This window comes from Anabrus simplex, chromosome 3 (assembly GCF_040414725.1).
Source record: "Anabrus simplex isolate iqAnaSimp1 chromosome 3, ASM4041472v1, whole genome shotgun sequence".
Lineage (NCBI taxonomy): Eukaryota > Metazoa > Arthropoda > Insecta > Orthoptera > Tettigoniidae > Anabrus > Anabrus simplex.
Window position 1 is genome coordinate 218,974,297 of NC_090267.1, and position 15,738 is coordinate 218,990,034.

A 15,738-nucleotide genomic window follows, 5' to 3' on the forward strand; every position below is an offset into this window, starting at 1 on the left:
TCTCACTTGAACTCCATGTACAGTTTAATATATTTTCATATATTCTCTTCATCACCTAAGAATTACTTACTCATATCAAAAGGAAAGTAACAGTTCAGTTCGTCTGTCAGTGATCGATGATTTAATGTCTGAAATCTGTTATAAAATGCGTGTAATTTTTCGGAGAAGTTGTATAATGTTTATGTTCCTTATTTCTCACCCGTGATAGTGTGGTAATTGTAAAATTGGCCTCGGTAATTACTTGCAGAGAGCCTGTGGTTTTATTCAAGCCCCCTTAACTTGAAGTCTGTATGTTAATTATTCTCTTATGATTTCAGTGAGATGAGTATCACGCTTTTTCACTCTCATACGTAAACGAGCTTTCATATTAGACAGATAATGTAATGTACCCTTAAACGAACAGTGTCGGCATAATTCATATTTATCTGTATGTGTGGCGTATATTTCATCTTGACTAAAATATCTTCAGGTATCATTGTCAAGCTAGGAAGGAGACATAGAATGGCAGAGTTGCACTCGGGCCTGTGTTTCTCACAGTGTTTCTGTTAAGCCCTACTCAACTAATAAGAATATTATACATTTCTGGTCAAGTTGCAATTCTCTTTCTTTGCTTCTCTTCCAGCTTGACAATTTTGCTTGTATTCAGCCTTTATTTGAAATTAACAGGTACCGTACCGTATGTTTTATTTGGAAATAGGTTGTTGTACTTATTTCAATCTCTGCTGTTGGATGACGAAATATAATAATATTATTTTCGGTAATGATACTCAAAATTTTCCATTGTATGACCATATGCATACATTTATGAGCTTAAATATGAGTATTCCATCATTTTCCTTGGAGGAGTAAACATTCTAAACACCTAATGAGGAAATAATTACACTATTAATAATATTTAAAATATAAGAGAAATTTACACACGAGTTTTACATCCTCCACAAACGTTCTGATTATTTCTTTGTTAAGGTTTTTCTATGGATTGTCTGAAATTTAACGGTTTTGAATTGGAATCAGATACAACGGCATTTTACTCTCTGCTCGTTGGTTTCTGATAAGAATATCAGACATAATAGCCATACACAACTAGCCTTTATCGGAATGGAAATCTATTTGCTTGGATGTATGAGCAAATAATCACGCTTACCAATCACTGTAAGAGAGCGTTCATAGCACAGCACTTAAGCCCATCATTGCATGCTATTACACATTCACATCCTCTGGTATACTGTCATCCTTTAGGAATTCACTCATGTGCAGATAAACATCATCTTCTGCACAAGGTCCTACTCATATGGCACTTATTTCCTCCCCTTCGATAATATCTTTATCTGTAGAGTTGACTCTTGTCTGACGAGGCGTATAAGCTGATCCTGCCGATGATCTGGGACTGCTACACTCCCGCAGATGAGTGCATGATCCATTGTGTCGCGGAGTACCAACGTCCACATCACTTCCTTTCTTATTGACGCAATCGGCGTTCAACTTCCTTCTTTTGTTCCCACTTCCAAGACCGGAACGACTAGCAACTGACTCATAGCCACATTTCCCATCACAGCAACAGCATGGAGGATAATGTGTTGTTAGGATTCTCCGAAATGCATCTCGAAATTCTGTGTTAAATATAGAATAAATGATGGGGTTAAACGCAGAGTTGGAATAACCTAACCACGTAAGTATTTTAAACACTATTCCAGGGATACAGGTCTTGCAGAAAGCAGCCACTATATTTACACAGAAAAATGGCACCCAGCAGATGAGAAATACTCCCATAATTACCCCCACTGTTATAGCTGCTTTATGGTCTGACACATGATAGGGAGTCGACTGATGATGCATTGGGACTTTATGCTGTTTTCCTGATTGGCTGGATGAAGCATCTTGTGTTGATCCAAAATTCGGAGCTGTGTTGGTTGTAAGTGGCCGAGTCACCGCTCGGATATTCTTTACGTGTTTCTGTGCATACAGATATAGGCGACAGTAGATACCGACCATCACAAACGTAGGGAAGTAGAAGCTTATACACGAGCTGACCACGGCGTATGTAGGTGCGAGGTCAAGTGCACAAGTAGGATATTCCGTATTGCCGTCGTGGAACACAAGTGGCTCCGGTGGTCGGTGCAACCCAAGTGAGATGGGCAGGAAGGAAATGAGGGCTGCTAACAGCCAGATGGCAGCAATGGAGCCGACTGCCACCCGTCTTGTCACCCAGCGTCCGTACCTGTGGCGAACAAAGAACACAGTATCAATAAATCAGCTGCAACAAGTGCTACATGCAAATAATAAAAAAATATTCGGACAACTGTTACTTAATACTGTCATATTTATATATTATACACAAAATAAACATTTATTATATTTCATGAACAGTTTGTGCTTTTATAGGGTCATGATAAAACTATATTTAACATTTCCTGCAATAATCGAAATCTGAAAATGGAGCACTTTTTGTAGAGCAGATACTATCTGCGTCTCACGAGAAGTCGCGTCAGCTGGTAGGTACGGTGCAAGTAACAGATACTACACGAAGCTACAAACATTAGTCGTGACAGACAATGCGAGCTCTCTGAATCAGTGCATATTCGTTATCAAACTGTACATTATACTGTACATACAGTAAGTGTGTAACTAAGGTACAATTACACTTCCACTTTGAAACTTCGCGCCAGCATCTCAATTAGAACGAGTCACCGCGGACGGAACAAATATTTATTGTCAGGCCTTCAGACTTGAGATAGGCGCATGCGCGGCGGCCATGCTTTTCCTTGCATCTGTTATTCCTCATCCACGCGACTTCTCGTCAGACTCCGTAGTACATGTGTTATGCTTGAGGTCGTTTTGTTGATAGAATTTCAAGTTTTTCTGCACTGTTTCGTAAAATCCTTTTCCAAGATGTTTTCAATAAACACTAGCTCATCCACACCTGAAGCTCACATACAGCCCCATTCCATCACAGATCCACCGCCGTGGTTTACAATCCCGATCAAATTGTAGGTTGCTAGCTCTTGATTAGGGTTTTTCCAGACTGATATTGCCTACCACCTGAACCGTGCACGCTGAGTTTGTTCTCATCTGCAAACAGAACCTTTTCCCACCAACATTCCTTTTATCTTCATACTCCTTTGCGAACTTCAATTGTTTAGGCTTGTTTCTCTCCCAAATGCGGGGCTTCTTTCGTGCGACCTTGCCGTTGTAGCCGGCTGTTTTTCAGTGTTCTTCTAAATTGTTTTGGTATGAATTCTCATACCAGTGGCTGACTGAAATTCAATAGCCAACTTGGGAGCACTTATCCTTTGACAATTTTTATTTGTTTCTCAATCATTGATTCTTCTCTGTCTGCGAGGACTTTGGGACAGTCAGCGTGTTATTTCAATTATATCCTGAATATATTCTTACATCTATGGATAGATGATATCGGCCACTGTACTTCTTTTTACTTGCAGCATGCCATATTACAAACTGTCTTTGATTAAATGTCGTCTTCCCTTCCTCCCATACTGCTGTTTCAATGAGAGCGCAGTGAATATTAAGCTCACTGAAATGTTACTGGAACTCTGCACCTTCAAGGGAACTAGCCTACATGGTTGAACAAAGCAGGATGAGAAACAGTTTCCGAGTCATCCTGTTGCATTAGGAAACTGCCATTTCTCATAATTTGGTATATATTTACATACTATATTTAAAAAGTTAGTTTTATATATAACTTAGATTCTTTCAATAGTGATGTGTTTGAAGGTTTTATTTCTTATTCTTACAGAAATTCGTTTCATAATATTGGCTAAAATTCATAACAGCCAAGCGTCGGAATAATTTTGTTATTACCTTTATATCGAATGTATGAAGCTCAAATCTGTGAATTGAAAACACATCATACTGTGTATCAGACTAAAGATACAATTTTATTTTATATTTAGCTCTCATTTCAGTGACCAAGGGGGCTTCAGGTTACTAACAGATTAAAGGAGCGTAAATAAATGTTACATGTGGAGCGACTTTTGATTAACAGCCTTGTTTTCCGAAGTAATCCAGAGTCAGCAAAGGCATATATAATGAAATGACATGTCGTATGGTTTTTAGTGCCGGGATATCCCAGGACGGGTTCGGCTCGCCAGGTGCAGGTCTTTTTATTTGACCCCATAGGCGACCTGCGCGTCGTGATAAGGATGAAATGATGATGAAGACAATACATACACCCAGCCCCCGTGTCAGGAAAATTAACCACTGATGGTTAAAATTCCCGACTTTGCCGGGAATCGAACCCGGGATCCCTGAGATCAAAGGCCAGCACGCTAACCATATATCCATGCAGCCGGACGGCATATGTAATAAAAAAGCATAACAATGAAAGAATATTAGTTTGCACAGGCTTTATGACTAAATAAATTGTTGCATCGACTCAATAAATATATTGTATTGGTATGGGCATGAGTATCAAACTTTCCAAAACAAAAGTTATGTGTAACAAGTATGTTATGACAGGTAGTGTACAGATTTAAAAATCCCGCCAATAGAAAATGTCAGTGAACACGTGCTTCTTGGCTAGATCGTAAATATGAAGGGAAATACAAAACCGGAAATCTTTCAACGCATCATGCTTGGCTGGCAAGCATTTGGGAGGCACTTGAGAATCTTCAGATCAAACATGCTTGTTAATCTAAGAAAACAGTTTTGATCAGTGCGTTCTCCCCGTGATAAAGTTTGGCCGTGAAACCTGGTGACTGACTGAGTTTACTAAAGTGAAAATAAGTACAGCCTAAAGAAGCACGGATAGGTCAATTCTGGGTTTTAAAAGGGAAGGTAGGATGAAAGAATAAGGCATCAGTTGGTGAATGACGTCCTGGAGAGAACAGCTACTTTGAAATGACAGTGGGCCAGTTGTATTAATCGCATGAAAGAAGACTTTTTTTTTTGCTAGTTGCTTTACGTCGCACCGAAACAGATAGGTCTTATGGCGACGATGGGATAGGAAAGGGCTAGGACTGGGAAGGAAGCGGCCGTGGCCTTAATTAAGGTACAGCCCCAGCATTCGCCTGGTGTGAAAATGGGAAACCACGGAAAACCATTTTCAGGGCTGCCGACAGTGGGGTTCGAACCTACTATCTCCCGATACTGGATACTGGCCACACTTAAGCGACTGCAGCTATCGAGCTCGGTCATGAAAGAATAATAATAATAATAATAATAATAATAATAATAATAATAATAATAATAATAATAATAATGTTATTTGCTTTACGTCCCACTAACTACTTTTACGGTCTTCGAAGACGCCGAGGTGCCGGAATTTAGTCCCGCAGGGGTTCTTTTACGTGCCAGTAAATCTACCGACACGAGGCTGTCGTATTTGAGCACCTTCAAATACCACCGGACTGAGCCAGGATCGAACCTGCCAAGTTGGGGTTAGAAGGCCAGCGCCTTAACCGTCTGAGCCACTCAGCCCGGCATGAAAGAAGAGAGATGGACGAATTTGGTATTAGAGTGGTATCCTACAGACCAACTGAGACCTAGAGGAAGACCACCGGATCGCTAGGATGAAGATATTCGGAAGATCACTGGAGTTCAGTGCCGAGAACCGCTCAAAAACCGTCGTTCTACCTGGAAGGAATTTGGGAAGAACTTCTTGAACTTCAGAATTTAAAAGACCACATCATTTCGACAGAACTGGCTGAATATGTTGAGTTGATGATTACAACGAACATGTAATGTAACCTTGTGTAACTATACATATACTTGTTAGAAGTACGACGGATAAATATGATGTAGTACAGAAAAATATATCTTAAACATCCATATTACAGACTTACGATATTCAGAAACACAGAATTTCATATTAACCAATCGCAAATCAAGTTGCAATAGTGTTTAAGAAGTAAAATCAAGGTAAGAATGTAATACAAACTGAAGGCACTATATGGAATTCTGACGAAATTTTTGATGAAAGCAATGAATGCTACATGAGTTCAGTTCTCAAATCTAGAGCGGTAGCAGATAGATAATTTCATTCTCAATTCCATATCCAAAAGTGTTTCACATTTCTTACCACTTCACGAGAGTGATGAATCTTTCCAAATTGCTGCGCGACAGACAAATTCATGTTACTTCAGGATAACGCAATGGAACCTGAGGTCATGCTAATCAGTCGAGAGCTTACAGATGTTCACTTTGTGTGCACAATGCCTACCGACGATAAGCTCATAAAATCGAGAGCTGCCTACAAGGGTAAGCTTAACCGATTTCGTAAATTTATTTCAGAATCTTCGGAAGATTCTAGTGATACTGATAATCTCACTATCAGATTTAGGGCTACTGAGGGCGCATTTGAGCAGTATGATGAAGTGCAAACCGAATTTGAAATCCAAAATGCAGACCAAGCAAGGGACAGATAAGAAGTTGAATATCTTTGTTTTAAGGGAAATGCTCAAGCTATGAGAATTTTGCGTAAATTCCAAGGTAAAAAAAAAAAAAAAAAAAAAAAAAAAACAAGAACAACTCTGCCTCTCCAAATTCTTCAAATAATAGTTAAGAGCCCCCGTTTAGGACAAAATTTCCAAAAATTGAATTGCCCACTTTTAGTGGCGAGGAAGAGAGATGACATGCTTTCATTGAATTGTTTCAATCCCTTGTATATAGCAACCCATTTCTGTCTAATGTTCAAAAGACCGGGCGAATTGGCCGCGCGGTTAGGGGCGCGCGGCTGTGAATATGCAGCCGGGAGATAGTGGGTTCGAATCCCACTGTCGGCAGCCCTGAAGATCGTTTTCGGTGGTTTTCCATTTCCACACCAGGAAAATGCTGGGGCTGTACCTTAATTAAGGCCACGGCCGGTTCCTTCCAACTCCTAGGCCTTTCCTATCCCATCGTCTCCATAAGAGCTATTTGTGTCGGTGCGTCGTAAAGACACTAACAATGTTCAAAAGTTTCACTATTTGTGTGCCTATTTGCAAGGCACAGCATTAAAACTTGTTCAACCTTACAGGTGATAACTACCGAACTGTCATCGAATTATTGGTAGAAGGATATGACAATTTTAGATTGATAATTCATCGCCATATGCAGGCTTTATTCATTTTTTCAATCGCGAGAGCAGATAAACTGCAAACTTTGAGAGCCCTTTTAGATTCTGTGGAATTACATGTAAAGGCCTTCGCTAACCTTAAACAACATGTACAACACTGGGATACCGTTTTCATTTATCTCATCTCTTCTAAATTTGACCCGGACACATTAAAAGTCTGGGAAGCTGAGGTATCCAATCAAACTACCCTAACTTATAAATTCATCACTGATATTATGACAAGTAAATGACAAGTTTAATAATAATAATAATAATAATAATAATAATAATAATAATAATAATAATAATAATAATAATAATAATAATAGTTTTTGTTGCTATTTGCTTTACGTCGCACCGACAGAGATATGTCTTATGACGGCGATGGGATGGGAAAGGCCTAGGGATGGGAAGGAAGCGGCTGTGGCCTTAATTAAGGTACAGCCCCAGCATTTGCCTGGTGCGAAAATGGGAAATCACGGAAAACCATCTTCAGGGCTGCCGACAGTAGGGTTCAAACCCACTATCTCCCGATTACTGGATACTGGCCGCACTTAAGCGACTGCAGCTATCGAGCTTGGTATATAATAATAATAATAATAATAATAATAATAATAATAATAATAATAATAATAATAATAATAATAATGATGTTATTTGCTTTACGACCCACTAACTACTTTTACGGTTTCCGGAGACGCAGAGGTGCCGGATTTTAGTCGCACAAGAGTTTTCTACGAGCCAGTAAATCTACCGACACGAAGCTGACGTATTTGGGGACCTTCAAATACCACCGGACTGAGCCAGTATCGAAACTACCAAGTTGGGGTCAGAAGGCCAGCGCCTCAACCGTTTGAACCACTCAGCCCGGCGATGCCAAGTTCTATCTGTAAATACTTTCCAAACTGCTTCAAGCAGTACCTCTGTGAACTCTCAATCTACTATAGTTCTCGTTTTCTTCGTAAAACCCAAGCTTTCAATATTCAAGTTCAAGCCCCTTAATTTGTCTTATGTTCTGATCACCATCTTCTCTATTTTTGTACTAAATTTAAATCCCTGTCAGTGGATGATGGGAGGAAAACTATTCAACAACATAAGCGTTGTTTCAACTCTCTTTAGGGGCCGATGACCTTAGATGTTAGGCTTCTTTAAACAAGCATCATCATCATCATCATCATCATCATCATCAACTCTCCTTCTGGTAAACATCACTAAAATGAGTGTCCCACCTCTCGTACTTGTTCACATTCTGCTTCCAAACATCATTCTACGAGGGCTGTTTTTTTTTCCTTTTTTGAACCTCCGATGAGCTATAAAAAACACACATTATTTCCACATAATCGCCAAAACGATTTAGGCAGTTGTATCGTGACGCCAGCTTTCTGATGCCCTCTGCAAAGAAGTCTGTCTCAGATATACTTCCAATACTATTAGTTTTAATTTAAATTGCCAATACTCCGTACACCTCCTTCGATATTAAGGACTGAATAATTCCAAGTCAGATCTATTTAGCAGATCCTTATTTTTACAAGAGCTGTGCTGTGGAACTTCTTAGTGCAGATGTATTTTGTAAAGTGTTAATTTCTAAAAAAAAAAAAAAAAAAAAAAAAAAAAAAAAATCAAAATTTATTCTTGGTTTATATGTCCACCAAATCGAATTAGGCTGGATTTTTACTGGACAAATCCCCAGATTATCTAAACAATTAAAGTCCCAATGTCATCTGGTTACTTTCTTTTTTGCTAGTTGCTTTACGTCGTACCGACACAGATAGTTCTTATGGCGACGATGGGATAGGGAAGGCCTAGGAATTGCAAGGAAGCGGCCATGGCCTTAATTAAGGTACAGCCCCAGCATTTGCCTGGTGTGAAAATGGGAAACCACGGAAAACCTTCTTCAGGGCTGCCGACAGTGGGATTTGAACCCACCATCTCCCGGATGAAAGGTCACAGCCGCGTGCCCCTGACCGCACGGCCAACTCGCCCGGTCAACTGGTTACCACTGGTGCTCATCTGGATTTAGAAAGATCCTGGACTATAGAGACTTGTACCACTTGAAGTTCTAAATTTACGTATTGCAGCCGATAGGGACATGAAGCACGGACTAGGGATCAAGAGAACACGAATTTATTTGTCTGGAGGCAAGTTCGCTGGAACTCGAAGAGTGGAATGCTAAGCGTGAAGCTAGGGCGTATCTCCACCAAGCTGAGCGAGGGAACCCCAGGATGAAAAGAGGGGAGGGGTTATCCCGACCACAAGTCGTTTTTGAGGGGGAGGGGTAAAACTTTTTACAATCGTAATTTCGAACCCATCTTTAAAACAGCATGGCCAAATTCTGTTTTGATATCAAGGAAATAAATGATTTTAATAATACTGCATTGTACAGGGATCCAAAAGAGCTGTTTACCACAGTGAATTTTATTAGTGTTTGTGACGTCCTCTATGTGATAATTTCCTACAAAAGAAGGAATATGTTGTTATATAAGAGTGGGAAGTTACAGAGGCCATGTGTTTATATTTTCGACAGCCACTTGACAGCTCTGTTATTATTTTACTTTTTAAAATATTTTTTTGCTCTCGTAATCCAAACGACGAATGAATTGATTTACTCCAGAGACAAGTAACGGGTTTTTAAAATTGTTCCATTGTGGAATGTTAACTGATTCATTTTCTCCTCAGCTGACATAATTAAAGACAGGAGATAGCGACCCTTTCTTTCACCTTTGTGTTTAATTTACTTGAATATATCTAGTAGGGTTTTCAGCCCATTTGCAAGAGACAGCGGGGAAGTCCCTTGAGTGAGTTGAAAAATGAGGACAGACATTTTAATTATTATCCTGGATTGTGCGACGGATTTCGCCCGGGCGAGTCTTAACCATCTTATATGATCACTGGTCACCTGATTATCGCACTATTGCGCCTCTAATACCCCATGAATAGAGCCTATGCAAATTTTGAGAGGGGGAACCTTCCTAGTTGATATAAGAAGCGGGAAGCGTTACCCGGCAGCATTCTTCGTTTTTATCTCGTGAGGGGCAGACGTGTGTTGATCGTGGACCATAATTTTCCTTTGTATGTGAACTGTGAATACAGATATCAGTGATTATTGTTCAAATTAGAAATATATAGGAGTGGAACTCATACCAGAGAAAGAATTGAGTGCGCGGACGTGTTATTTGGTTTCATGCAGAGCCCGTACTCGAATTAATATCTTCTACCCCTGAAGAAAGAAGTGTCGGATAGAACTGACTTAATTAGCGAAGTGGAATGAATAGGAATACAGGGTTAGACACCAAAACCTGTGCTCAATAAGTACTGTATATTGTGCGCGGTCGAATTGATTACCTTGTCCCAAGATATTCGATCCTGAAACGTTGGATTAAACACGCGCGGTACAGCGCATAAACTGAAGGATTCAAGTGTGACACCATTAACTGTGTGCATGTGTGTCATAGATACCAATATTTCCCAGTGACCAGAACTATGAATCTTCGTCGCAACAATCCCAGCCAGCGCTTAGTATTCATCGCCATCAATACAGGCACTATGGCCCACTAGACTCAGGATGGACATGCCGTAGCTGACGGAAGCGTCTAAGTGTCTGAGTTCGTATCTCGCTAACACCCGCATGTGGCGGGGTTTCTCCACTGGAACCAGCTGTTTTTGTGTGTATATTTTTGGTGTGTATATGTGTGTTTTTTGCTTTTACATGTTATTTGTATACATTCAGGGTAGACGTTGGTTTTGAGCCGATGGTACAATCGTTGTCGCATATTTATGGTCGTGGGTTCATTCCGGACCTATTGCATGTATGACTGTGTTGGTGCATTTAGAACATTGCAGTTTATTCTGTTGGGTAGGTAATAGCTTAGATCTAGGTTAGAATTCACTCAGACTTGTTTGTATTTGTGTGTAACGTCTTCCCAGACATTTGGGAATAGTTTGAGTGTGTTTATACTTTACTTTCCCGTACACGCGAGGTCATGCTAAAGACAATTATGGTTATACTCGGTCTTGTCCTCAATAAATCCGAACAATTCTCAACGAAATAAATCATTAACATCGTAATTATTCATTTGTATTCACTATTGTTTATTTGCGCCATTCCCATCATCATCATGAGTCCAATAAACCCCTTTTATTTACAAATTTTAAATAATGTTCTCATTTGTTTTTAGTTAGATGACGCCCATATTTCTCCTACCCTTTAAGCCGCTAGGTTATATGTATTTATTACGCCCAACAGATTTAAAACCCATTTTACGACCATGCAGGTATATCCCGACGACTAATATGGGTAGGGGGCGGGTACAATATGAAGATGGAATTTGTGAACAACTCTTCATACAAACCGCCACTAGAACACAAGAAGTTCGGTTTGTTGTTCAACTCCCTCGCATTTCCAATCCTCCTTGAACTTTAAAGGCACTTTTCCATAGAAAATAAATTCGCCTTAGAGAACAATACACTAACTTCATGGAAGAGTATGAAGCCTTAAATCACATAGAGGTAATTCATTCTCAATAAATTTCTTCTTAAAATTCAGTTTACTTATATCACGATCCAGTGTGGAAAGATGAAGTTACCAAAGATAAAATTCGTGTTGTATTTGATGGTTCTGAACTTGATTTTCAAATGATCTTTAAATGATACTCTTTTGGCAGGCCCTACTAATAAGACTGATCTCTTTTCCATCTTGTTAATTTTTAGGTTATTCCCTATTTCTGTCATGGCTGATATCCGGTACATGTATAGGCAAATCTTGATCGATCCCCTTCGATGGGATTTACAGAGAATTCTCTGGCGCGAACATCCTACGAAACCTATCAAACCGTTACATATGGATTAAAACCATCAGCCTTTTTGTAACATTAACATACCGTACTTCATCATTTGGTACAAATTGATGGTCAACTACAGGGTCTGTCTCATAAACTCAGACCGAGCGCACGGTCGTCATGCTTTAAGCGTGTATACAATCTTATATGAAATTTTACCTTATAAACTGACTGACAGAGCAAATGCAACACCAAGAAGGAGCGGTCAGAACTTTATGCCAATTGCAGGGTAGACTGACGTCACTGAGGTATGCTCATGATGTGAAATGCGCCGCTGTGCTGCGCACGTAGCGAACGATAAATGGGACACGGCGTTGGCGAATGGCCCACTTCGTACCGTGATTTCTCAGCCGACAGTCATTGTAGAACGTGTTGTCGTGTGCCACAGGACACGTGTATAGCTAAGAATGCCAGGCCGCCGTCAACGGAGGCATTTCCAGCAGACAGACGACTTTACGAGGGGTATGGTGATCGGGCTGAGAAGGGCAGGTTGGTCGCTTCGTCAAATCGCAGCCGATACCCATAGGGATGTGTCCACGGTGCAGCGCCTGTGGCGAAGATGGTTGGCGCAGGGACATGTGGCACGTGCGACGTGCGAGGGGTCCAGGCGCAGCCCGAGTGACGTCAGCACGCGAGGATCGGCGCATCCGCCGCCAAGCGGTGGCAGCCCCGCACGCCACGTCAACCGCCATTCTTCAGCATGTGCAAGACACCCTGGCTGTTCCAGTATCGACCAGAACAATTTCCCGTCGATTGGTTGAAGGAGGCCTGCACTCCCGGCGTCCGCTCAGAAGACTACCATTGACTCCACAGCATAGACGTGCACGCCTGGCATGGTGCCGGGCTAGAGCGACTTGGATGAGGGAATGGCGGAACGTCGTGTTCTCCGATGAGTCACGCTTCTGTTCTGTCAGTGATAGTCACCGCAGACGAGTGTGGCGTCGGCGTGGAGAAAGGTCAAATCCGGCAGTAACTGAGGAGCGCCCTACCGCTAGACAACGCGGCATCATGGTTTAGGGCGCTATTGCGTATGATTCCACGTCACCTCTAGTGCGTATTCAAGGCACGTTAAATGCCCACCGCTACGTACAGCATGTGCTGCGGCCGGTGGCACTCCCGTACCTTCAGGGGCTGCCCAATGCTCTGTTTCAGCAGGATAATGCCCGCCCACACACTGCTCGCATCTCCCAACAGGCTCTACGAGGTGTACAGATGCTTCCGTGGCCAGCGTACTCTCCGGATCACTCACCAATCGAACACGTGTGGGATCTCATTGACGCCGTTTGCAAACTCTGCCCCAGCCTCGTACGGACGACCAACTGTGGCAAATGGTTGACAGAGAATGAAGAACCATCCCTCAGGACACCATCCGCACTCTTATTGACTCTGTACCTCGACGTGTTTCTGCGTGCATCGCCGCTCGCGGTGGTCCTACATCTTAATGAGTCGATGCCGTGCGCATTGTGTAACCTGCATATCGGTTTGAAATAAACATCAATTATTCGTCCGTGTCGTTTCTGTGTTTTCCCCAACTTTCATCCCTTTCGAACCACTCCTTCTTGGTGTTGCATTTGCTCTGTCAGTCAGTGTAAAATATGCTGGAAGTGTCATCCTCCATAATGATGGACTTCATAAATACTATTAGGATTTTCTGCACACCAATAGCGAGAGTTATGACTCCTCACACGGCCGCAAAGGTGAAACTAGGCCTCATCCGAAAAGAACACAAGCTGTGGGTCGAATAAACGATCATTCAATTATCACAATATCTCGCTCTTGTGACTGGATAAGCAGCTTTTAAACAATGGGCCCGTATAAACCTGTACGGTTTGATGTGTAACACCTTTGTATCTCTGTGTGCAGAAGAAACCGAAACCCTACTCGTTGTGCTAATTTTGTGAGTGATTTATGCGGGGACCGTTCAAGATTTGCACCAATGCAAAACTGTTCGTGTGCGCGCATGTTTTTTATTGAGCACTGAGCCAGTAGTTTCAAATTTATTTACAATTACGTGAGTCTCTGCTCATGAAGATGGCACTTCACCAGAAAATTGCTGAACAAATGCATCACGTCCCCGTCGAACCGACTCGTACTTTAAATAACTTTTACATACGAAAATACGGTGTTGCAATGATACCTATCTCCCCAAGTTAACAGCTGAGATTCAAGCTGGCTATTGATGCTAGGTTGAACACGTGCACGCTCTTTGCAAGGTTGAGAACTACGCGCGCGCCTCCCGTACAACTGCTTAGGTCTCGGAGAGTAGAAACGCTGCTGGACGGTCTGGGTTTATGAGAGAGACGCTGTATACAATCCAAAAGCTCAAAAGGCATTGATGTCACCGTTTTATGTTAACGACTTTTTGCCATCATTTTCAACAATAAATGAACCAATAAGGATGGTGCTGGACCTCGCTAAGCTGCTAAATGGCGGCGGTTTCACCTTGCCTAAGTGGTGTTCAAACTCCATTGATTTTCTAAACAAACTTTCCAATTCAAACCAAAGTTGTTCCCCCCGTGCAACTCTTCTGTTAAGGCACTTGTTTTATATTGGTGTTCTTGATTTCCCTTCTAAGAAAGGGAAGTCCTACTATGTGAGATTGCTAAAATCTTTGACCCTTTACAGTATCTAACTCCTGTTGTCATTACTGCAAAACTTTTTACTTAGGAACTTTGGTCTTTGAAAACTGTCTGGGATGAGCCATTCCCCTATCCTTTCTTGAAAAGATGGAAAGCTTATAGAGAGAGAATCTTTTGGCTGTTTCATCTACTTCTATCCTTAGAACCTTACTTCAAGCTTCAAGTTATGATAATTTGCAACTTCTCACATAGTTCTGAGAAGGCGTAAGGATGTTGTGCTATCTCACTTATTGTGTTAATGCTGGCGTTATAATTCCAATCTCATATGTGTCAAGTCTAAGGTAGCTTCCTTAAGACTGTCTCTTTGCCACGGTTGGAGCTTTGCGCAGCTTTTATTTTATTTTATTTTACTGTAGAGCTGTCTGTCAAATGAATGAAGAATTTGAAGCTTGATATTGAAAATGTATTCCTTTGAACTAACTTGGCTTGCAAAACTTTCCTTTTATTGGCAAACTTTTGTGGCTAATCATGTTTCCAAAATTCAGGAACATACTTCCATTCAACAATGGCAGTCCCTTACACGTTGTTACATTGGTTTTCCCACTTTTTTTAAACTTATCACAATATCTCGCTCTTGTGACTGGATAAGCAGCTTTTAAACAATGGGCCCGTATAAACCTGTACGGTTTGATGTGTAACACCTTTGTATCTCTGTGTGCAGAAGAAACCGAAACCCTACTTGTTGTGCTTTTTACATGTTTTACGTTGGAAATATTTTGCTATTGTGTCATGTCCAGGGACATGAACCTGCATTACGTAGCATTACGTAATATAAGTAGTACATAACATAGAGTGATTTCTTTGAAAACTCAATCCATTGGCCTGTGATAATTAAGCAGCCATGTGTTGGGGTGATAAAGAGTGAAGTTAAAAACACAGTTTTGTGAGGTCGAAAGGTCTTACGATTAAGTCGATACGGGAAATCTAAATAGTCACGTCCTATCGTCTGGAGATAGCAAGCGAAGGGATAGTTTTTAGGGCCCCGTAACTTAAAATTAATGGGCCACCCCGATCAAGTGATACGAGACAAAGAGTCATGTTTATGATGACAAGTATTAGAAAAGAGGGAGTTAGGTTATGAAGATAAGGGTTAAGAGGCGAGTAGTAATGTTTATGATAATGAGAATTGCCACGTACATAGCTTGGGAGTTGCGATACATCGGGAAGATGGTAGAAACAATGGAAAGCCAGAAAGGCCGTAGCTAAGAGTAGG

General features: G+C 41.2%; 1 protein-coding gene across 1 annotated transcript in view; it reads right to left on the bottom strand.

Annotated features, from left to right (window-relative positions):
* Positions 1-924: 924 nt before the first annotated feature.
* LOC136867170 (dopamine receptor 1) overlaps positions 925-15,738 on the bottom strand; it is a 61,534-nt gene continuing 46,720 nt past the window's right edge. Inside the window, exon 3 of the mRNA XM_067144288.2 lies at positions 925-2,218. Within this exon, the coding sequence (XP_067000389.1) occupies positions 1,288-2,218 (931 nt within the window). The 3' untranslated portion in view covers positions 925-1,287. The remainder of the gene's footprint in view (positions 2,219-15,738) is intronic.